Source organism: Leptodactylus fuscus, chromosome 7 (assembly GCF_031893055.1).
Source record: "Leptodactylus fuscus isolate aLepFus1 chromosome 7, aLepFus1.hap2, whole genome shotgun sequence".
Classification (NCBI taxonomy): domain Eukaryota; kingdom Metazoa; phylum Chordata; class Amphibia; order Anura; family Leptodactylidae; genus Leptodactylus; species Leptodactylus fuscus.
The window spans coordinates 85,941,736-85,964,733 of record NC_134271.1 but is presented as its reverse complement, the minus strand read 5'-3'; the positions used below and the strand labels follow the sequence as shown (position 1 = coordinate 85,964,733).

Genomic DNA, 22,998 nt, shown 5'->3' with positions numbered 1-22,998 from the left:
CAACTTCCAACAGACCTGATCACTGGACATGACAATACTACAATTCATCTATTCATAGCACCCCAGAACCGCTAACATGGACCCACTACTGGTCATGATCAGTATATAACTCAGAACATAACACCACAGCATAACCTGACGGCTGGATATGACCATAATACGATTATAATCAACTAAGCACATGGACATTACAAAACCCAAGCATGGTCTGATCACTGAACATGATGAAAATAACTGCATTTCTTTTATCTTGCATCAGGACAAAGCAATGTCTACTATGAGATGGACACTTGTCTTCTTTCTCCTTGTTGGAGTTTGTCTGGCCCATCCTGGCATTAAAGGAAATAAGAATAAGTCAAAGAAGGACAAACACAACCAAGACATATCTCAAAGACCTGAGGAACAGTCAAGCCCCTTGAATGACACCACCGAGCTCACTGTATTTCATATTTCGGAAATGAACAGTAACTTTGGATTCAGCCTTTATAGAAAAATGGCTGACAAACACGATGATAACATTTTCTTCTCCCCACTGAGCGTCTCCTTCTGTCTTGCATCATTAATGGTTGGGAGCAGAGGAGATACTTACGATGAGCTCCTATCTGGTCTAAATTGGGAAGTCCTGAAGAAGAGCAAACAACCCAACCTATTACTGAATCTATTGAAAGAACTTCGAGATGGAGTAAGAAGAAGTGAGGGCTATGACCTGGAGCTGGGAAGTCTCTCATTCATCCACCATTTATTCTCCCTCAATGATGACTTTATCAATGAGACAAGGGCGTATTTCGACATGGAATATAGAAATCTTGATTTTCACGACCCGGATGCCAAAAACATAATCAATGAATTTGTTATTAAAAAGTCGAGGGGTAACGTGTCTGAATTTCTAGTTAACATTGACCGTCAGACGAAGATGATACTTCTTGACTACATCTTATTTAAAGGTATTGACAAATTATTTAAGACAGGGGGCTCCTGTCTTAAAAAAGACCCAAGTTAAGGCCAGTATGAAATTTTTTTATTGATTTATTTAATTAGACTTGGTAGAACTTCTTCTCTATGGGCCTCGGGGGTTAGTTAAAGAACCAGCAAAGATATAAAATGAGAAACGAGATCTGGTTGGTTGCCATGAGGTCTTATGATAACATCAGAACATAGTGCTATATATTGTTTTTGCAGTGTCACAGGTAGAGAAGCTCATCTCACAACATAAATTAAGTTTATTAAGACAATTTAGGGCACATGTTTTGCAGGATGAGGTGTATTTTTCATTTGTACTCTTTTGGTTTGCATTCAACTTTTGAAAATTTTTATTCCATTTTTTGGAATGGGTGAGATTAATCAAATGTTTGCGTTTTTTTAAATGTATTTTTCTTATGGTGTCATTTCAGATGTTGGAATGTCAATTATTATTATTTTAGTTTTAATATAATAATGCCGATATTTTTTACTTTTTTTTTTAAATATTGTTTTTTTTTAACGAGGCCTTTGTACATGACAAGATCAAAGACAATAGTCAGGACTCCAGCAGCCATGGCAGCCCCCAGCACTTATGATTGAATTGCAGAGGGTCACAGAGCTGGCGGGGGGAAATCCTTCCCTCTGTGTGTAACTGAAACATGGAAAGCAGTTAGACAGTCAGTGACCATTAACTGCCCTTTGGTCACGGCAGATGTATTTTTGGGTTAAACTTTTTCATTACATTTTTAGTAGTAAGTATGAACATAAACAATTGTGGTATAGATTTTTTTTTTTTTTTTTTGGGGGGGGGGGTTTGCTTTCATTATTTAATATTTTAGAAACCTTTTGTTTACATTATTTTTAGTACCATCTGGCAACTTGACCATGTGATTACTTAATCCCTCCTATAATACATTGTAGTACTCCTGCATTGCAGGAACTAATAGGTATGCTAAGACTGCACATTGGGAGTCCTCCCTAGACTATAGGAACACGTTGGCACCAGGGGTGAACATAGCCTCTCTGCTGCCTGAAGCTATAAAACGATAGAAAAATCACCCTTTTAACCCGAGGATAGGTTATCAATATATAAAACACAATACAGTCCTGAAAATATGGAAGCATTATGGCAGTGTGTAGGATGCCTAAGATTAAGTTCAATCAGCAGATTTTTGTGGTGGGATTTGCCATGCAAATATGCCACAGAATTCTACTCTAATTCATTTAAGTGTGTGTATGCTTGTTTTGGTGGGTGGGGGTGAAGGGGTCCAGGTGGAATCTGCCTGAGGATCTTGCAGGATGCTTTTTCTGCTAGTTGGTTTTTTCAGTAAGCAGAAAAAAGACATTGTAATGAATAGGAGTGAATTTCACAGCAAAAAATTCCGCTGGGTGAATTTACCGTGTCCTTTCGTTTAGTGCCTCCTTGATGACCATTTGCCATTTGCTGCCACTTTAGCAACCTTTGTCAGAGAACAATAAAGGAGAAAAAATGGTATATGGGCATCAAGGGAGCATAGAACAGAAGGACACTAAAATACAGGGTGGGCCATTTATATAGATACACCTAAATGAAATGGGAATGGTTGGTGATATCAACTTCCTGTTTGTGGCACATTAGCATATGGGAGAGGGAAAACTCTTCAAGATAGGTGGTGACCATGGCAGCCATTTTTAACTCGGCCATTTTGGATACAACTAAAGTTTTTTCAATGGGAAGAGGGTCATGTGACACATCAAACATGTTTAGAATTTTACAAGAAAAACAATGGTGTGCTTGGTTTTAACGTAACTTTGTACCATTGTAGGAGTTAAGTGACCAGGATTGCCATTATCACTGACTGCAGGAGTCAGGTGTGAAAAACAGACAGTACCTGAGCTTTCCGGAAGCACAGGAGATAGAGAGGGAGAACAAGCTTAGGTTCATATTGGAGCTGAATCTGGGCTTACTATCACTACTGATGCATGGTTCACATCAGCATTCAGGCGAATTCGTCCAAGATTCCACTTAAATTGAAGAAAAGTCCTGCAAGCAAAAAAAGGTGCAGATGCTTCATAAATGAAGTGTAGCACAGAAACAGACCTCCAAAAAGCTAAATTTATGCCATAAAAATTCGCAAGTGCCTTAAAAAATGTGCCCCATTGTGTACTATGTATGGCAGCTATTCTCCACTCACCAGCGTAGGAAGAAACGCAGAAAGGAAAACTGCTAAACTTGCTAAATATTTGACATATAATGACACGCACTCACATAACAGAAAATCTTGAAAAATCACCTTAAACGACAGGTACATTGCTTGAGTCCTTTAAATCAAGTTTTATGTTAAACATATTTTTAAAGAATTATTGGAAAGGTTTTTTAAAAATGCTTAATGTTATTTTTTTTTCTTGTAGTTTTGGCTATGGCTTTAAAGAGGACCTTTCATCAGTTGGGGCACATGCGGTTCTATCACTGAATTCAGCGCACTGTTGGCTTTCACGATCTGTGCCCCAGGTGAAGAGCTATTGGTGCCCTTCCTCACAGTAGCGCCTATAGCGTTATACTGTGAGAGGGGGAGGAATCCCCCCCTCTTGATAGTACTCGTCTATGGACATGTATCCTCGCTCTCACAGTACAGCGCTATAGGCGCTGCTGTGAGGAAGGATGTTCCTGACTGTCAGGAACGCCCTTCTGACGGTAAAGAGCTACGGTACCGGCACCGATATCTCTTCATCTGGGGCACAGATCGTGAAAGCCGACGGTCGACTTTCCAGCAGTATATAAAACCGCATGTGCCCCAAGTGATGAAAGGTCCTCTTTAAGCCAAATAATATGATAAGACTTTGTGTTTTCTTTGCAGCAGCCATGTCACTTATCAGCCCCCTAATGATCACAAGTGTCGTATATATGTAGATAGAACACAAGTCACAATAGGTGATGGTCACAGCTTATCCACATCCCACCGTACACAAAGACCTCTGCACAAATTATAGAGCATGCCTAGGAAACTCTCCCATGGAAACGGACGGAAATTTTGGAAATCGTAGCATGTCAATTATATCCACGGAATCGCTAGTGGTTTCCCCATAGGTATAATTGTAACAGAGAGTCTGCAAAGGAAAACTCTGCAAACTTTCTGATTACAGCACTGCAGGAAGAACCGCGATGCGTTGCAGCGGTTTTTCCCGCAGGGCTTTTTGTTGCGGGACGTCCCATGGTGCCTTAGCCTAAAGGGGTTGTTAAACTTTGAAAGTTGTATATTCTGGAAAAAGTGCCATACCTGTCCGCCAGTTGTGTTTGGTATCACAGTTCCATGGGCCTGTGCTATAATACCACACACAACCTGTGGATAGGAGTGGTGATGTTTTTTGGAGAAAACCAGCCAATAAAAATAACAGACTGCTCAGGTTTAGAAATAGTCTCAATTTCTTTTATTGTCTTTTTCCAACCTCAGCAGCATTTTACTGCATGTTTTACATTCTTTTCAGGTAAATGGCAAATTCCCTTTAAACCACATTTGACAATGACCGATTCCTTCTTTGTCAATAAATATAATTCCGTACAAGTGCCTATGATGTACAAGACGGATAAAGTCAGCTCAATGTTTGACAAGTCACTATCGTGTACTGTGTTAAACCTGCCATACAGAGGAGGCGCTCACATGCTAGTCGTCATGCCGGAAAAGGGAGGAGACTTTGATGTGTTAGAAGACGGATTATCAATGGAGCTTGTTACATCGTGGCTGGACAGAATGAAAACTAGGTATGGCATACATCTCCTTATAAATCCAGATATGGTATGTTTACTATAATCTGACTACCTTTCAACCTCACCTCTACCACAAAGTAATGTTTGCCTGGACCTGAGCTCAATTTCATTTCCCCCATTGTACTTAGGAGTCCATGATGCAGCGATCTAGGATAATGTGTGGCTAAAGAGGGTGTCCTATACATTATATATGTCATACCAATATGATGGCTTAGGTTTGACCAAAGTGACCACCACAATTACAGAGCATGAATTACCCTAGGCCATTGATCCCAACAGAACTCAGCAGCCACTCTTATCAGGAATGACTTAAGATTGACAAATGAGAGCTCTTTGTGGTTCCCATTTGATTCTATAGAGAGTTGCTGAACACACTTAGACTGGGTTCACACCAGCGTTGGCTCTCCATACAGGGATTCTGTTCCCCTCTATGCATTTTTGGCCCAGCAGCAGCAGCAGCCTCCCATAGGAAACAATAGCAAAGGGATTGCACGATCTATCGTGCACCAGTCTAATTAGCATATGAATAAAAACAAACTTATTCAGAAACCACTCAGGCAATCTACATACTAAAGGTAAGTGTGGAATAGACTTTCTAAAGGCTGTGAAAGGATGTGATTAGTTAAAAATGACTTTTCCCAGTGATAGAGCCCCTTTAAGGACTTATGATGACATCATCAAAGGTCATAAGTAACTGTATACAGAGTATAGAATATAGGACCAGCTTCCACCCTAAGGGCTAGTTCACACGTGAGTATAAGGGGAGGTTTTTGACAGCGGATTTCGCGTCCAAAACCTCCCCTTATAATGGTGGTCTATGTAGACCGCCGGGCTTCTGTTCTCCGCTAGCGGCGAGCTGCTGCTAGCGGAGAAAAGAAAGGACATGTCCTTTCTTCAGGCGGAAGCCGCGCAGGCTCAGCCGCGCGGCTTCCGCCCCCGGCAGCTCCCTCCTATGTCGGCTCATTCATTTGAGCCGACAGCAGAGGGTTAAGCCGCAACAGCGATGGTCGCGGCGGGCGGGTTTTGACAAGAGAGAGACGCGGCTCGCCGCGTCTCTCTCTGTGTCAAAACCCGCGCGGGCAGTTCACGTGTGAACTAGCCCTAACTCTTCAGTGGGCTGTGTATATTGATACATACAGAAATGATGCACTCTCTAGTGGCCAACAATGGGATATATTGAAAATTATTTTATTACCATATATACTCGAGTATAAGCCCACGTGAATATAAGCTGAGACCCAGTGGCGTAACTAGGAATGGCGGGGCCCCGTGGCGAACTTTTGACATGGCCCCCCCCCCCCGACCGACGCTGAAGACCTCGACCAACTGACCCCTACCACCGCCGCCACCCCCCCGCGCATTTCTGCACACACTATATTGGCCCCTGCACACAGTATTGTGTCCCCATAGTGGCCCCTGCACACAGTATTATGTCCCCATAGTGGCCCCTGCACACAGTATTATGTCCCCATAGTGGCCCCTGCACACAGTATTATGCCCCATAGTGGCCTCAGTACACAGTATTATGTCCCTATAGTGGCCCCTGCACACAGTATTATGTCCCCATAGTGGCCCCAGTACACAGTATTATGCCCCATAGTGGCCTCAGTACACAGTATTATGTCCCTATAGTGGCCCCTGCACACAGCATTATGTCCCTATAGTGGCCCCTGCACACAGTATTATGTCCCTATAGTGGACACCCATGAACAATTATTATACTCTGGGGTCTTTTCAGACCCCAGAGTATAATAATCGGAGACCCAAGGGGGGGGATACAAACATAAAAAACTCTCTTACTTACCTTTCTCCCGACTCCCCTCCTCTCCGTCGGCCATTTTCCGGGACGTCATGTGACAGGGCCCTGCGTCGCGGGTCATATGACGTCACGCAAGTAGGCCGAAGCCTGCGCGGAGCCTGGAGAGGTAAGTAACAGTGTTTTTTATGTTTCTTACCTCTCCGGGCCTCCGATCATTATAATCGTTGGTCCGAAAAGACCCCCGAGTATAACAGTGCTTGTAGGGCCCGCTGTGTCACTTACCGATCCCGGCCCCTGCCAGGATCGGTAAGTATATGGGGCCCGTTACCGGCTGGAGTAATTCCAGCCGGTAACGGCCTATTAAAAAAAACAAAAAACGCAGCGGTAGCGGCTGTCACCGGGCCCCCTAATGTCCTGGGCCCTGTGGCAGTTGCTACTGCTGCTACCACGGTAGTTACGCCACTGCCGAGGCCCCTAATTTTATCACAAAAAACTAGGTAAACTTATTGACTCAAGTATAAGCCGAGGGGGGGGGGGGGGGGAATCCACCATTGCAGATAAAAAGTCTGGTCATGTGCATTGCAGCTTAGTAACTCCATGGGGATCATAGTAATAGCAGTTAACCCCATCATGTCCTTCACATTAACCCTCTGTGTGCCTCACATAAGAGTTACTGATATGTGGGACATATGGAGGTAATAATTAGGTATCTTCATAATTAAGGTCCTTCATTAGTACCCTCATGTGTCTCATATATTAGTAACCCTTATATGGAGCACACAGGGGTTGGGACATGATGGGGTTAACTGCTATTAATGTGAGGCACATGGAGTTACTGAAACTAAATTAATAACCCCAAATGCCTGACATTAATAGGCAGAGTAACTAAAGGAAGGTCCCTGTGTCTGTCACTTTACTGTAGCTTCTTCTCCTCCATACAACAGACATCTTCTATAAGACACAATGAATCCTGGCCACTCATCTGCAGGGTAGATGCTAAGTCCTAGTGTGCTAAAGGACCTCTGATGACGTCATGACCATGTGATCGGACTCTGGTGTGGGCGGAGCTACTAGGATTTACACTCAACCTTATCTGCAGATGTTACATATCAGTGGCTACAGGACCTTTGATGACATCACAGTCACGTGACCTCATGACGAGCCAATCACAGAGCAGTAGCACTAAAGGACCTCCCCTTTCCAGGTCCTTCCAGTTTTCTGTGCTCCGTGGACCCTGACTCGTGTATAAGCCGAGGAGAGCTTTATCAGCATGAAAAATGAGCTGAAAAAGTCGTCTTATACTCGAGTATATACGGTATGTTAAGATTTCCTGGAAATGTTAAAAAATAAATACCAAAATAACCTAAAATTAATAAACAGTAATTCATAGCAATAAAAAAAAAACAAAAACATTTTTGTTGACAGATTCCCTTAAACCCCTTCCCGCTCCATGCCATAGTATTATGCTACGCTTCGCTGTAATGCCATGGGCACAGCAGCTGTGCCTGTGACATTACCTTCGGCACTCGGCCCGGGACTAGCCGCCGGATTCAGAAGATGCCCTGACTCTGCCAGATTACTCCCCTGGTATCCAGAGGGGCCAGGAGCGAGACAGTCACCTGCCATTCTTTGGATCCCCTGCGATGAGATCCTGGGGTCAGAGGAGTTGCCAATGGCAGCCTGGAAGCCGAGCAAGAGCCTCCTGACTACCGTTCCCTGTCACACATAGAGAACATATGTGCAATGTACTGCAATACTATGTGAGGATGTATGCATTGCACTGAGGATCAGAGAGCCTGGGTTCAAGTCCCGCTGTGGGAAAAAGAAAAATAAAAAAATAAAATTTTTTTTTTAAAAGTTAACAAAAAAGATGGAAAAAATAAACAAACAATAAAAAGTTTTTTAAAAAAACACCCCTTTATATTGAAAAAACAGATAACGTAAACAAAACAAACATGTTAGGCCTGGTTCACATCTGCGTTTGATAATCTGTTCGGAGAGTCTGCATGGGAGCGATGAGCAGTGAAAGCACACAGACCTCAAAGACTTGGAAGGTGGGGAAAGAAAATATGAAAAAAGTCGACCAGCATTAACGTACAAAGTAACCTGCATGCTTAAAGGGGATTCCTCTAAACACAAACATACTCACATTTGTAGACAATTAAAAGCTAAACATTTCTGCGAATATAAATAATTAAAAATTTTGCAGACTTTTAAAGATTTTCTCTAACCATCTTAGTGGTGAGAGTCTTTTGTCATTATCAGGTACCAATGGATATGACCATAAATGCAGGAACTTTTGTATGATCTTGGACTAATCAGGAACCTAGTCATGATTCCTTATTGTGGCTGGGTTATCTTCTTACACGTGTGTCCCTGCCCGATCTGTCCACAATAAGGAATTTTTTAATCATTTACAATTGCAAAAATGTTCCATTACTGTTGGGTCCCCAGCGATAACAATCATATGGCAGGTCTTAAAATAAAATCCAGGTTGGTAATACACACTTCTTTAAACAGCTGCTTAGGGTGAAAGCTCTGCAAACAGCAGCCTATATCTCTGCTGCCTTGTCATCTGTCAATATGGTTTGGACGAGAAGGAATTGAGATCGATTGCAAATAAACGTCTATTATCGTCTCAATGACACCTCAGAAGATAACTAAAGTGGAAAGACTAAAGGACAACAGGGGCTATGTGCCATACAGTACATCTTAGCTATCATCTTGCTAGGGTATAACATTTCTTATTCTCCACCAGGAAAACTGATGTTTTTTTTCCAAAATTCCGACTTGTCCAGAAGTATAAGCTCAAATCTTCCTTAGAGGCATTGGGCGTTAAGGATGTATTTACTGGGAAGGCAAATTTTACTGGAATGACTGAAGAAAGGAACTTAATACTTTCTGAGGTATGTTTGATACAGGAGGCTCAAGGAGTAACCCTTACATGTCTGTAGGAATAGTTAACCCACCCCTTACCCCAGCTGTCTGGTAGGCTCTTAACATGGGATCATGTTATCTTAACAAAGCATATCTTATAACATAAGATATACATCATATATATGATAACACCTTATAACAAAACACCATATCTTAACATAGCACATGGAATCCATAAACCTAAGTCCATTATACCTTATCCTAAGGACTGACATTTTTGCAGCAATAATTTCCTCAGCATCCCCCTCTTCAGCTAAAGCCCTCATAGTGATCAATCTTCAGTATGAAGACAGATTCCATTGGTGCCTTGTGTTTCTCCATGCCCCTTCTAATGACCCATAAAGAGACACTTTGACATTACCTGTTTATTTGTGAGGTCTTAAGGTCATTCACATGGAGGAAAATGGTGAGGAGTTTCAGCGCTGAAAAAAAAGAGCCACCCATTGAAGTCAATAGGAGGCTTTTTTTCAGCACTGAAATTCCACACCAAATTCCTCACCATTTTCCTCCTTGTGAATGGACCCTTAGGCTGGGCTTTGAAGGGGTTCCTCCTCAATAAGAATTTGCTGTGTACAAATTAGGCGAGGTTGGTGATAATAGGCAGAAATGTCATCTGGAATGAAGCCCAAAACTGCATGGAGATTGATTTTCATTGACTGATTTGATGTTTAGATTACCCATCAAGCTGTGATTGATGTAGACGAGATTGGAACAGAAGCTTCAGCCTTCACTGGATCTGAAATAGTCGCCTTCTCGTTGCCGTACACAATCCGAGTGAACCATCCCTTCATATTCATGATCTTCAATGAAAACTACAAATCTCTGCTGTTTATCGGAAGAATCATCGATCCCACCAAATTCTAACAGCTCATCAAAGGAGAAACCATTGACTCCCATTATCAGGAAGGACTCCACCCTAAGAGTTTCCCAATATAGGAAGCCCCCATGTATAGAAGTCTTTGCCTTCCCCGCTACCACCACTTGATAGTTATATAACCATTTTTTATAACATTATAGTAGCATTCTCTAGCAGGTTCCGTTTAACTACTGTGGGGTGTGTTTTTTGCCCCTAAAGTGGCTTCCTGATGTGCAGTGAACTGATTCCCTTTCTATTGCTGCCCCTATGTAATCTTCGTGTTTCAGTAAAGAGGTTATAAATACATGAAAGCCATATGGAAATTACCCTAAGTAGTCACGGTGGGCAGGGAGCGATTTCAGTTTCCTCACTCCCTGATGTTATAATGGAGATGTCAATGGCAACCAGGAGGAGCGATTAGCAAGCGGACATGGTGACTAAACTGGAGCTCCACCCTGCTCACCGTCACTACTTAGGGGAATTTCCATACGACTTTTAATGCTTTCAGACATTTATAACTCCACTTTGCAGTAACAGAAAGATCAAAGGGGCAGCAATAGAAAGCTTAAGGCTGAGTTTTTTGCCTCATTCGCCTCAAAACCCTGACCAAAAAGACGGCTCCCACTGTAATCATTGGGAGCCGGTCAGGTCTTTGTTCCGGGAGCCGTTTGTTCCGGCTCCTGGAAAAAAAGAACGGACATGCTCATTCTTCAGGCTGATTTGCCTCACGAATCCGTCTGAAGACACTCCCTCCTCCAGACTAGCTCCATTCATTGGGCCTAATCCAGAGCGGACTGCGAGACTGGATGCCAGTGCAGGGCTACCAGTTTTTTGGTCTGGAAACTGAGGCGGCCTCAGTTTCCGGACAAAAAGACCTCGTGTGCACTCAGCCTAATACATCCTGCACATGATGGGGTCAGTTTATAGTGACAGGTTTCCTTTAAATAACACAAATCATCAGAACAGGCCTGTACAGACTGGGACATGTTATAGACTTGACTATATTACAGAATTGCAAAATTAACAAATCCCATTATAATCTTATTTTCATTTTTATCGTTTACTGTAGGCAGAATACTAGTAATTCAGTAATCTGATTTATATTTCATAGTTGTTTTCTCCTAGGCTGTGACGTATAGTGAAATGAATGGAGACTGTAAGAGGGGTACTATGTATAGCTAGCTCAAGTGTGCATGTGGACTGTAATGTGAGTTTTCTGACCAGTGTTGGATTGTTTTCCCCTTCTGTACTAAGAGGCACATAAATGGCTTCCTGTAAACTCTGGGTGGAGTTTTTAATGCTGATAACTTTGTTGCAGGATTTTTTCAGTCCATTTATAAATTATCCAGACCTAAACGATTTTAGCAACATGTTTATTTGGAATCATGCATGCACTGTGCTGTCTCAGGACTCACTAAATCATATCGACCTTGTAAAAAGCGCACACGTAAAAACATCCAGGGGCCCAATTGACTTTCTTTTTTTTCTTTTTGTTTTTTTGTTTTTTTTTTTAGAAGTTTCATACAATGAATAAAAATACTTCTTTGATAATTTACATTTTCTCATCTCATTGCAAACAAAGAAGCTGACAATAGCTTCATACTGTGTAAAGTTATTGGCATCTCCCAGGGGGGTGAAGTGTATCAGTCACGGTCATATAAGCAGAGGTGTTTGGCGCAAGGGGAGAAGCATAGTACAGTAGCAATAGTAACAGATAGAACTGGTTGTCACTGGGAAAAATAACTATTCAAAATACTCTAAAATGTCAGCTCAAGTATATACACAACTGGTGAACACAGAGAACCGTAGAAAAATTTGCCCAAGTCTCGGTCTAAGCTTGTGTTCCTGCATGTGTAGATCCAGCGTCTGTAGCAGGTGATGTGGCCCATGGAAAGTCTCTCCAATAAATAGCACTTTTCTCCTTTAAGATAACAGGTTACAGGACGCTTATATGGGAAAGGGGAGGACAAGCAGCAGTCCCAGATGGCTATTGGTTATTAAATGTGACCATCGTGCAGTAATGATGTTGCAGAGCATAATTCCTTTCCTGGATACAGATTGGCCAGAGTATAGATAGATAATATAATATAGCGAGGGGTCCAGTCCGGGGCAGCACTGGTTCATCCTCTAAGGTGAGCCCCGGTGACTCTTTGGTTTACTTCTTATTTGACGCAGGAGCTAAGATTTTTGTTTTCTGTTTTTCCTTCATGAGACAAAAACAAAAAAGTATCAAGAATTTTTAATAAATTAATTTAAAGGGATAGTCTACATTACACAACCCCATTACATATCACCTATTAGGACATTTGGGGGTAATAGAGAGAGTGGGTCCCCTTTATAAAGAGTGCTTCCCATTGTGTCTGTGTCAAAAAAGAGAATTGTGGTGCAATTTGCCGGTCTTGCTTTACACCTCATTTATTAACTCTTTTAGATACTTACAGGCTAAGTTTCCTTGATTGCATCTCTTTGCTGCCATTTGTCTTCTGGTCGACTGTATTTCCGGGACCTCGGGATGACGATATTGTAGTGCTGGAAAAGCTCACAGAGGCACTAGCGCTGCCAGTCCTGGCTTTAAGTGAATCCTCTTAAAGATACAAACACAGAAAACTGAGACAAGAAGATTGTGAAACATGAGTAGAATGTAAGCTGTTTTTTTCAGCCAGTACGCTGCAAGCCAGTAATACAGTACAGCAGACACATCTGCAGAGGTATTGGAAGGAGTGTAGAGATCCCCAAAAACCTGCAGGTTGTAACTATACTGTAGAAAAAAATTAACACTTCTGATAGTATTACTGTAGTATGGAATTTATATTTATGAAGGTCACTAAAATATTTCCGAGCATGACTAGAGGTGGAACATCACTTTAAGATAGTTTACAATAACCACTTACCAACAAAGGGTAGGAGAACATTCTTTCCAACTCCAATGACAGAGTTACTTTTGCTGGAGACAAAATTTAAAATGAAATTTACAAATTCAATAATGAGTGTTCATACAAATTAAGTCAAAAATGGCTTCAAAGGGAATGTGGGAAATATAGAGGTAGCACTTACAGTTCTCCCTTTGCTAAAACCAATCTTGGCTTTGGCTAAAAACAGCCAGCAAAACATGCCACAAAAAACTGCTTTTGACCAGGATCCCATAAGGCTTAAACGCTGCGGTTTGGCCGAGGGAGAAACGCTGTGGCGAAAACCGCTGTCTTTTACAGTCACTGCAAAGTGGATGGGCAAAATATGCACAGCGGACACTCTGCAAAACTGCAGCATGACAATTATACCTACAGAAACACTGGTGGTTTCCCTATAGGTGTAACAAAAGCAGAAAGTCCACAAAGGAAACCTCTGCAGACTTTCTGTGAACAACATTGCGGGAAAAGCTGCAATGTTTCTTATTTGCTGCAGCCCGCTACATGGGGCCATAGCCTTTGTGTAGCTTCAGCCTAAGGGCTCATTCACACGGAGTAAACGCCAGCTTATTCTGAACGTAAAACAGAATCAGCAGTGTATAAAGCAGTTCCATTCATTTCTATGGGAGCCCGCATACGAGCGCTCCCCATAGAAATGAATGGGCTGCTTTTTTCACTACGAGCACTCACATTGAAGTGAATGGAAAGTGCCTGCGTGTACGGCTAGCTCTGCTCATGCCGAGCCGTACACGTGAGCACATCCCATTCACTTCAATGGGAGTGCTCGTAGTGAAAAAAGCAACCCATTCATTTCTATGGGGAGCGCTCGTATGCCGGCTCCCATAGAAATGAATGGAGCTGCTTTATACGCTGCTGATTCTGAACGTGTTTTACGTTCAGAATAAGCTGGCGTTTACTCCGTGTGAATGAGCCCTTAGAGACATTTAAGGCTGAAGCCCCACATTGTGGAAACGCAGCTTTTTTTGTTGCAGATTTTGTTGCGTTTTTTTGAGCCAATGCCAGGAGTGGATTGAGCAGAAGGGTTAAATATAAGAACTCCCTGTATAACTCCCATTCTTTTTGTGGCCACTCCTGACTTTGGCTCAAAGAACCGCAACAAAATCTGCAACAAAAAAAGCTGCGTTTATGCAACAAGGGGCTTCAGAAGAAGCCCCATGGGTCTAAAGAAGTATTCATAGATTGTATTTATGCTTAAGAGAGGCCCCACGACCACACTTATGCGTGGAACCCCTTCATTGTGGTACCTGACACAGAGCCTTACCTGTGTGTGAGGCTGTGTCAGATATTACAATGAAAGGGGCATGGCTTTCCTACATATGGTCAATATTGTAAAATAATAATACATAACATAATCTTACTTTGTTCCAAAAAAAGGTAAGTCCAGCATCAAACAGGTGATGATAAATAAAAATTAACTTTTATTTAATTTCCATATAAAATTAGTATGCATATACAAGGGAATTTCAATGTAGCATAGCTACGCGTTTCGGAGCTTTATGTTTGCTCCTTCCTCAAGGAGCCTTGAAGAAGGAGCAGACATAAAGCTCCGAAACGCGTAGCTATGCTACATGCAATTCCCTTGTATATGCATACTAATTTTATACGGAAATTAAATAAAAGTTATTTTTTATTTATCATCACCTGTTTGATGCTGGACTTACCTTTTTCTGGAACAAGACATTTTCTAATGATCGGAGTCCATCAGTGTCTCGTGCATCACAGTTGGATGAAGTTGGATTGAGGGTGAGCTGGATATTTCTTTTTCATTACTGTATTATAATCTTACTTTGTGCCCTTCTCAAGGGGGCTGTGTTTGGGATGGATGGCTTGGTTGCTGAACGACTGGCTTCTGATCAGCTTACTCTTCTTGCTTTCTCTGCTTACTACAGAAACAGACAGATATCAGACTGCAAGCACTGTGGGACAGGATCTTCATTCATGTTTGTGCTGAGAAGCTTTATAGATATGTGTTGTTTTTCTCATAGCAAGTATTAAATACTGTTTTCAGACAGTAAGGCGGCTGACTATTCCACTATGGGAATCAATGGTTGCTGTTTTTTTATCCTCCATTGTTATCACTGACTGTCTTAAGAGACCACGCTGAGTACTGATGTCACAGAATGAAGGGAGAGAGGTTAGTGATGTCTAATGGTTAGTGTGGCTGGTGATGTCATGTAGGTGGCAGGGTTTTTCAGGGAATGACTGATGGTGTTACAGAGTGAAAGGAGGTCTGGTGAAATTTTGCGGCTCTTCGCTATAGCCCCGACACACAGGCCCAAAAACTATGGCTGTTTATATGGGTGCATAGAAATTCATCTATTCGTACTTGGATTTTCAAATGTAGTTCCACAATTGTAGATCAAACGTACAGTCATGTGATGGAGGCCTGAGAGGGGTGATGATATTTGGAGAGAACTGGAGAAGTCACACAGTGAAAGGACAGCATAATCTGGACAAAAAGGATAATTTTATGGAATAAGGAGGATGATACAGAATGGGCGCTATCTGGGGAAGGGAGTTGATATCAGGTTTATATTGTGAAGAATAATGATGTCACGGAGCAATATCGTCTGGGGTATGCTGGTGATGTCACACACTGAGGTATCAGGATTATCTAAGAAGGGTTGGTGATATCAGAGAGTGACCCTAGATTCATACGACCAAGTTTCAGCAGTGAAACTCTGTGTGTTCGCCATATTTACCTGTCTGAACTTCATGCTGGAAGAGAGAATCCTAGTATCATAGTTATCTATGCTGCAAGGAGTCCTTGCCTCCCAATGACATACTGTCACGGGTGAAACTTGGTGATGTAAATATAGGGTTAGGTTTCTGATTAGGTCACTGTGAAGAATGATGATGTCACTGATAGAAGGAACAGGGTTATCTAGTGAGTCGGTGATGTCCAATTTCTGTAAGTGCTGAAGAGCATGTAAAACCTGTACTAATCTAGGCACCAAAAATGTAACATCAACATATAGCACAGACATCCACTCATGTTATCATTTACCTGTTTGTGTGCCTGATGAGCTTCCAGAGATCACTGTGGGGAGGCTTTTCGGCAAGGCTGATCCTGTTTTACTGTCTCTGCCTAAAACAAAAGGGTAAATGAGCAACAACTATAAAAGAATGTATGATATTAGACAAAAGGGTTTTTATATTCTTTTTTTACTACAAACAATGCCACTGTGCATAATCTGATTGTGCTATTCCATCTTGGCTTCATTTACTTGCTAAATTGGTAGCACTGGTGCTTCTGAATGGACTGGATTTTTCTTTGGTTAGCAGACAGGTGATGTGTTAACGGGACACTAAACCTAAGGGGGGCTTCACATTCAGCAAGTTGGCGCTGACTCTGCCATGATAACTCGCGGCAGAATCAGCACTGAAAAAAAAAGACTCCCATTGATTTCAGTGGGTTCCGTATTCCACGCGGAACCCATTGAAATCAATGGGACAAAAAGCCTCCCATTGACTTTAATGGGTTCCGCGCGGAAAACGGAACCCACTGAAGTCAATGCGAGTCTTTGTTTCAGGGTGCTGTTTCTGCCGTGAGTTATCGTGCCAGAATCAGCGCCAACTTCCTCTGTGTGAATGCCCCCTAACACTTCGCTTCTTTCATTTACTGTTAAGTTAACTGCAATTTTTTGTTCTCCGATATCAGCCTAGAGTTATTGAAGTCATGGGATCAGCTCACCAATTATTGTGTGGAACTTTCCTGCAGTAAGGACAGATTGATGTGGGTAATGAAAAGAAATGACTCCTTAACATAAAGTTATTTTGCTTTGTAGGTTAATAAAATATATTTCTGAGTTATCAGCTATTTCAGGAGGGAGAAGGGTGTGCAGTGTTATTCAACAGGATGAATGACAGCAATTGCAGAAACCTCCCTACACTACATGATCTGTCATATATGTCCAGTGCTGAATATTTCCTTAGACCAGACCTGGGCAATGTGGGGCCCGCGGGCCACACCCGGCCCTCTGACTGCTTCTATCTGGCCCACATAGCTAGAGAAAGGTTTTTGAAGGACCTGTGATGATTCATCACAGCCTATCACCATGATAGGCTATGACTCGTTAGTGGGCGGAGCCACACAGGACTGTGTGCTTACTGCAAGCTGTTGGCTATGGAGGCTGCTGGATGATAGAGAGAAGAGACAGCATGTGTGAGCAAGAGAGATGAATTAGGGGCAGATGTAGGGGGCAGTTAAACTGAATGCACATTAAACTAGGGGGCAGATGTTCAAGGACCTGTGATGATGTCTTCACAGCATATCACCAGGATAGGCTATGACTCGTTAGTGGGCGGAGCCACACGGGACGGTGTGCTTACTGCAAGCTGCCGGCTATGAAGGCTGCTGGATGATAGAGAGAAGAGACAGCATGTGTGAGCAAGAGGGATGAACTAGGGGCAGATGTAGGGGGGCAGTTAAACTGAATGCACATGGAGGGGGACATTAAACTAGGGGGCAGATGTTCAAGGACCTGTGATGATGTCATCCCAGCCTATCACCAGGATAAGCTATGATTCGTTAGTGGGCGGAGCCACACAGGACTGTGTGCTTACTGCAAGCTGTCGGCTATGGAGGCTGCTGGATGATAGAGAGAAGAGACAGCATGTGTGAGCAAGAGAGATGAATTAGGGGCAGATGTAGGGGGCAGTTAAACTGAATGCACATGGAGGGGGACATTAAACTAGGGGGCAGATGTTCAAGGACCTGTGATGATGTCTTCACAGCATATCACCAGGATAGGCTATGACTCGTTAGTGGGCGGAGCCACACAGGACTGTGTTCTTCCTGCAAGCTGCCGGCTATGGGGGCTGCTGGATGATAAAGAGAGAAGAGACAGCATGTGTGAGCAAGAGGGGGGAACTAGGGGCAGATGTAGGGGGGCAGTTAAACTTAATGCACATGTAGGGGGTCATTAAACTAGGGGGCAGATGGAGGGTGACAATAAACTGGGGCAGCTGGAGGAGGATATTAAACCATGGGGGGTAAGCTGGAGGGGGTCATGTCTGCCTCTAGTTGCCCCCAGTTTAATGTCCCCCTCCAGCTGCCCCAGTTTAATGTCCCCTCTAGTTTCTGCTAATTTATACTGGAGCACCAGGAGAGGGTCTTAATACTGTGGCACATTTGGAGGAAAACGTTATAATGTGGGGGTGTATAATGTTAGGGTGACTGTAGGAGGATTTTACTTTGTGGGGCACATGGAAAAATGATTGAGAATGGGCAGAGTCAGCAGAGAAGTGGGTGGAGCTAAATTTGCCACGACGCGCATGGCCCTCTAGAACTATTACAATTTCTCATGTGGCCCCATGGGAAAATTAATTGCCCACCCATGCCTTAGACATTTACATCCCTACATGTAACTGACAGCTGCAATTATATTGTTACTGTGCTATTATTAGTAGTATTAATTTAGAAGGAAAGGGGAAGGGAAAACACAGCCCACTGTCATAAAGTATAAAAATCAAAATGTAATTAATGTATTCATTTAGGGTTAGTAGTCATTTAATAATCGAGTGCCTAGTCTAATTCTTGTAGGGAGAGAAGGCAGATGGATCAATTGCTTACGCTTCCTTTCATAACTCTTCTCATTGCTGGAACGAGCTTCACTCTGTTGCTTCTCTTTTTCAATTTGTTCCTGACAATACATGCAATTGTAGAAAAAATACTCAGAATTAAGAAATTAGAAGCTTTAATGATAGAGAATAAGAAGCTATCATCATGTCCTTGTGGGTAAAATACTATTGAGAAATATTCTCCTTCATTCCAGCCAACTGCACATGGCATAATCACTATATCTACCAGAAAACAGAAGAGTATATACTATGCAGATACTTAACAAGCATGGAGAGTTCCCAAGAAACAGGCAGAATTGTCAATGCAGCTCTTAATGTTCACAGGTGAGGAATGTCCATATTCTCATCTTTGACATTAATGGTATATCCATAGGACCCTTATCAATCTACAAAATGGTTCCTTTATGCCCCAACCTATCTACAGATATATCATAAATGTCTAATTGGAAAATACGCCTATAAGGCCCCTTCCAGACAATATGGGCTAGGTCAGTGTACTATCTGAGATAGCACACCGTCCCATCCATTTCTGTCAGCCATGTACATGACTGCATAAGACACAGATCAGTGTGTGGGCCAACAATTCAGACAACAAAACTCAATACAGGGCCTATCCCTGTCCAGTTTTTGCGCCTGTGCTTCTGCAGTTCCTATTCAATTAATGAATGAGACTACGGAAACACAGCCGGTGCACGGTCGGCACACGGGTGACATCATAGCTAGCAGCCAGCACGCGGTCATGTGCAATTAGATTAAATCTCTTTTCAAGAGTAATAAGTACAACATTTTCAGGCTAGGGCTCGTATGTAGCAGGCTGCAGCATAAAAGCGCTGTTGGAAAAAAAAATGTGGCGGCAATGCAGTGCAGTTTTTCCCACAGCACTTTCACAGTACTTCCATTATAACTATAAGAAAACGTGTTACCGTAGGTATAATTGACATTGAGATTCTACTGCATGTATTTTTCTGCAATGTGTGGATAGGTTTTGCTTCGTGACTGTAAAATGCTGCGGTTTTTGCTTTGACGTTTACACTATGTGGGATCCCAGCTTAATACAACTTTGGATGTGGCTGGAGTGTACAGTGGCTTGCAAAAGTATTCATACCACATGAACCTTTTCACATTTTGTCACCTTACAACCACAAACTTAAATATATTTTATTGGGATTTTAAGCAATAGACCAACACAAAGTAGCAGATAATTGTGAAGTGGAAGGAAAAATGATACATGGTTTTCAAAATGTAATAAAAAAAAAATCTAAAAAGTATGAAGTGCAAAAGTATCCATCCCTCTGTACTCAGATACCCCTAAATAAAATCTAATGCAATCAATTGTCTTCAGAAGTCACTTTATGAGTTAATAGAGTCCAGCTGTGTGTAATTTAGTCTCAGTATGAATATATCTGTTATATGATGGCCTCAGTGATTTGTTAGAGAACACTAATGAACAAACAGCATCATAAAGACCAAGGAACTAAGCAGACAGGTCAGAGTTAAAGTTGTGGAGAAGTTTAAAGCAGGTTTAGGTTATAAAAACATATCCCAGTCTTTAAGCACCGCAAGGAGCATTGCTCAGTCTATGATCCAAAAATGGAAATGTATTCTAAAACTGCTTACCAAAACATGGCCGTCTGCCTAAAGTAACAGATCGAACACAAAGAGTACTGGTCAGAGAAGCAGCCAAGAGGCCCATGACCACTCTGGAGGAGCTGCAGAAATCTACAACTCAAGAGGCAGAGTCTTTCCAAAAGACAACTATAAGTCGTGCACTCCACAAATCTGGCCTTTATGGAAAAGTGGCAAGAAGAAAACCATTGTTGAAAGAAAGACATAAGAAGTGCCATTTGCAGTTTGCCACAAGCCATATAGGGGACACAGCAAATGTGTACTAAAGTGCTCTGGTCAGATGAGACCAAAGTGCGGTCTGAATACAAATCGCAATGTGTGACAGAAAAGTAACACAGCTCATCACCCTGAACACACCATGCCCACTGTGAAACATGGTGGTAGCACCATCATGCTATGGAGATGCTTTTCTTCAACAGGAACAGGGAAGCTGATCAGGGTTGATGGGAAGATGGATGGAACTAAATACAGGGCAATCCTGGAAGAAAACTTATTGGAGGCTGCAAAAGAGCTGTGACTGGGAAGGAGATTCACCTTCCAGCAAGTCAATGACCCCAAACATACAGCCAGAGCTACAGTGGAATGGTTTAGATCAAAGAATATTCATGTGTTAAAGTTGATCAGTCAAAGTCCAGACCTAAATCTCATTGAGCATCTGTAGCAAGACATGACAATTGCTGTTCACAGACACTGTCCATCCAGTATGGCTGAGCTTGAGCTGCAAAGAAGAATGGGCAAAGCTGGTAGAGACATACCCCAAAAGACTTACAGCTGTAATTGCAGCGAAAGGTGGCTTTATAAATATTGATAAAGGGGGATGAATACTTTTGCACGTCACACTTTTGAAAACCATGTGCATGTGTTATTTTCCTTTCACTTCACAATTATCTACTACTTTGTTTTGGTCTGTCACTTAAAATCTCAATAAAATACATTTAAGTATGTGGTTGTAAGGTGACAAATTGTGAAAAAGTTAAAAAGGGTATGAATACTTTTGCAAGGCACTGCAAGTCATAATGTAGCTCAAGATCAGTGTGAAGTAAGTGGTTATAAATGGAATTTTTCTTATTTATGCACCTCACTCAATCATATTTTGTTTTTATGTCCCAGCATCTCACCATTTCCAGCAGCAAATGTTCCTCTCTCTCTTTCTCTTGGTCCAGCAAGTCCTTTTCAAAGAAACGCTTCTGAAACTATAAAATAATAAGAGATGAAAGTGGCAACAATGCTGCAAGACTATCAAATGCACACACTACAGACTGAGCTTGCATGCTGGGATCACTACACTGAAATTTGTCGGTTTATAGTATTATAATAATATAAGTGAAGCCACTAATACCAGTCATATATATGGAGGTAAATGTCTTATAGCACAGTAGATTTCAGACATTATGAACACATTATGGCAGGTGGTTTTTACACTTCCTATCACTCATCCTAAAAAAAAATGCTAGTCAGCCTCTGACCAATCTAGAATGCCTAACAAGGAGCAATATATTTTATACTTGCCAACCACCTAGAAAAGTCCGGGAAACTCCTGGAAAAATGAGGAGACCCAATGGCATCTCGTAAGTGTGGGCAAATATCCTGTTACCAAACAGATCAGGAGCATTCTGCTGGGCTCGGGAGATTTGCCCTCTTGGCCATGATATACACTATGTGATCAAAAGTATCCGGACACCTGGCTGAAAATGACTTACAAGTTCGTGGCGCCCTCCATTAGTAATGCTGGAATTCAATATGTTGTTGGCCCATCCTTAGCCTTGATGACAGCTTCCACTCTCGCAGGCATACGTTCAATCATGCTGCGAAGGTTTCTTGGGGAATTGCAGCCCATTCTTCACGGAGTGCTGCACTGAGGAGAGGTATCGATGTAGGTCGGTGAGGCCTGGCACGAAGTCGGCGTTCCAAAACATCCCAAAGGTGTTCTATAGGATTCAAGTCAGGACTCTGTGCAGGCCAGTCCATTACAGAGATGTTATTGTCATGTAATCACTCTGCCACAGGTCGTGCAGTATGAACAGGTGCTCGATCGTGTTGAAAGATGAAATCGCCATCCCCAAATTACTCTTCAACAGTGGGAAGCAAGAAGGTGTTTAAAACATCAATGTAGGCCTGTGCTGTGATAGTGCCACGCAAAACAACAAGGGGTGCAAGCCCCCTCCATGAAAAACACGACCACAGGGGGCCACACGGTGGCTCAGTGGTTAGCACTGCAGCCTTGTGTTCCTGGTGTTCAAATCCCGCCAAGGGCAAAAAACCATCTGCAAGGAGTTTGTATGTTCTCCCCGTGTTTGCTTGGATTTCCATCCCATATTCCAAAGACATACTGATAGGGAAAAATGTACATTGTGAGCTCTATGTGGGGCTCACAATCTACATAGAAAAAAAAAAAAAAAAAAAGAAAAACACGACCACACCATACCACCACCGCCTCCGAATTTTAATTGGCACTAAATACGTTGGCAGATGACGTTCTCCGGGCATTCGGCATACCCACACCCTGCCATCGGATCGCCACATTGTATACCGTGATTCGTCACTCCACACAACGTTTTTCCACTGTTCAATCATCCAATGTTTATGCTCCTTACACCAAGCAAGT

The 22,998-nt window shown here is 42.3% G+C and overlaps 2 protein-coding genes across 3 annotated transcripts in view; one reads left to right on the top strand and one right to left on the bottom strand.

The window, feature by feature from the left end:
• Window positions 1-268: 268 nt before the first annotated feature.
• SERPINA10 (serpin family A member 10) lies at window positions 269-10,308 on the top strand. Its single transcript, XM_075282448.1, has 4 exons — window positions 269-944; window positions 4,426-4,699; window positions 9,223-9,370; window positions 10,074-10,308. The coding sequence occupies exons 1-4, from the start codon at window positions 269-271 to the stop codon at window positions 10,263-10,265; spliced, it is 1,290 nt and encodes a 429-aa protein (XP_075138549.1). The 3' UTR covers window positions 10,266-10,308.
• Window positions 10,309-11,591: 1,283 nt separating this feature from the next.
• PPP4R4 (protein phosphatase 4 regulatory subunit 4) overlaps window positions 11,592-22,998 on the bottom strand; it is an 85,097-nt gene continuing 73,690 nt past the window's right edge. Inside the window, exons 19-25 of one of the 2 annotated variants that reach the window (XM_075282444.1) lie at window positions 21,512-21,586; window positions 18,760-18,829; window positions 16,193-16,272; window positions 14,971-15,071; window positions 13,149-13,201; window positions 12,697-12,841; window positions 11,592-12,460 (exon numbers count right to left, since the gene is read on the bottom strand). In XM_075282444.1, coding sequence (XP_075138545.1) covers window positions 12,436-12,460; window positions 12,697-12,841; window positions 13,149-13,201; window positions 14,971-15,071; window positions 16,193-16,272; window positions 18,760-18,829; window positions 21,512-21,586 — 549 coding nt within the window. In that variant the 3' untranslated portion in view covers window positions 11,592-12,435. Of the gene's footprint in view, window positions 12,461-12,696; window positions 12,842-13,148; window positions 13,202-14,970; window positions 15,072-16,191; window positions 16,273-18,759; window positions 18,830-21,511; window positions 21,587-22,998 lie in introns of both variants that reach the window. The other variant, XM_075282445.1, reaches the window with a different exon arrangement.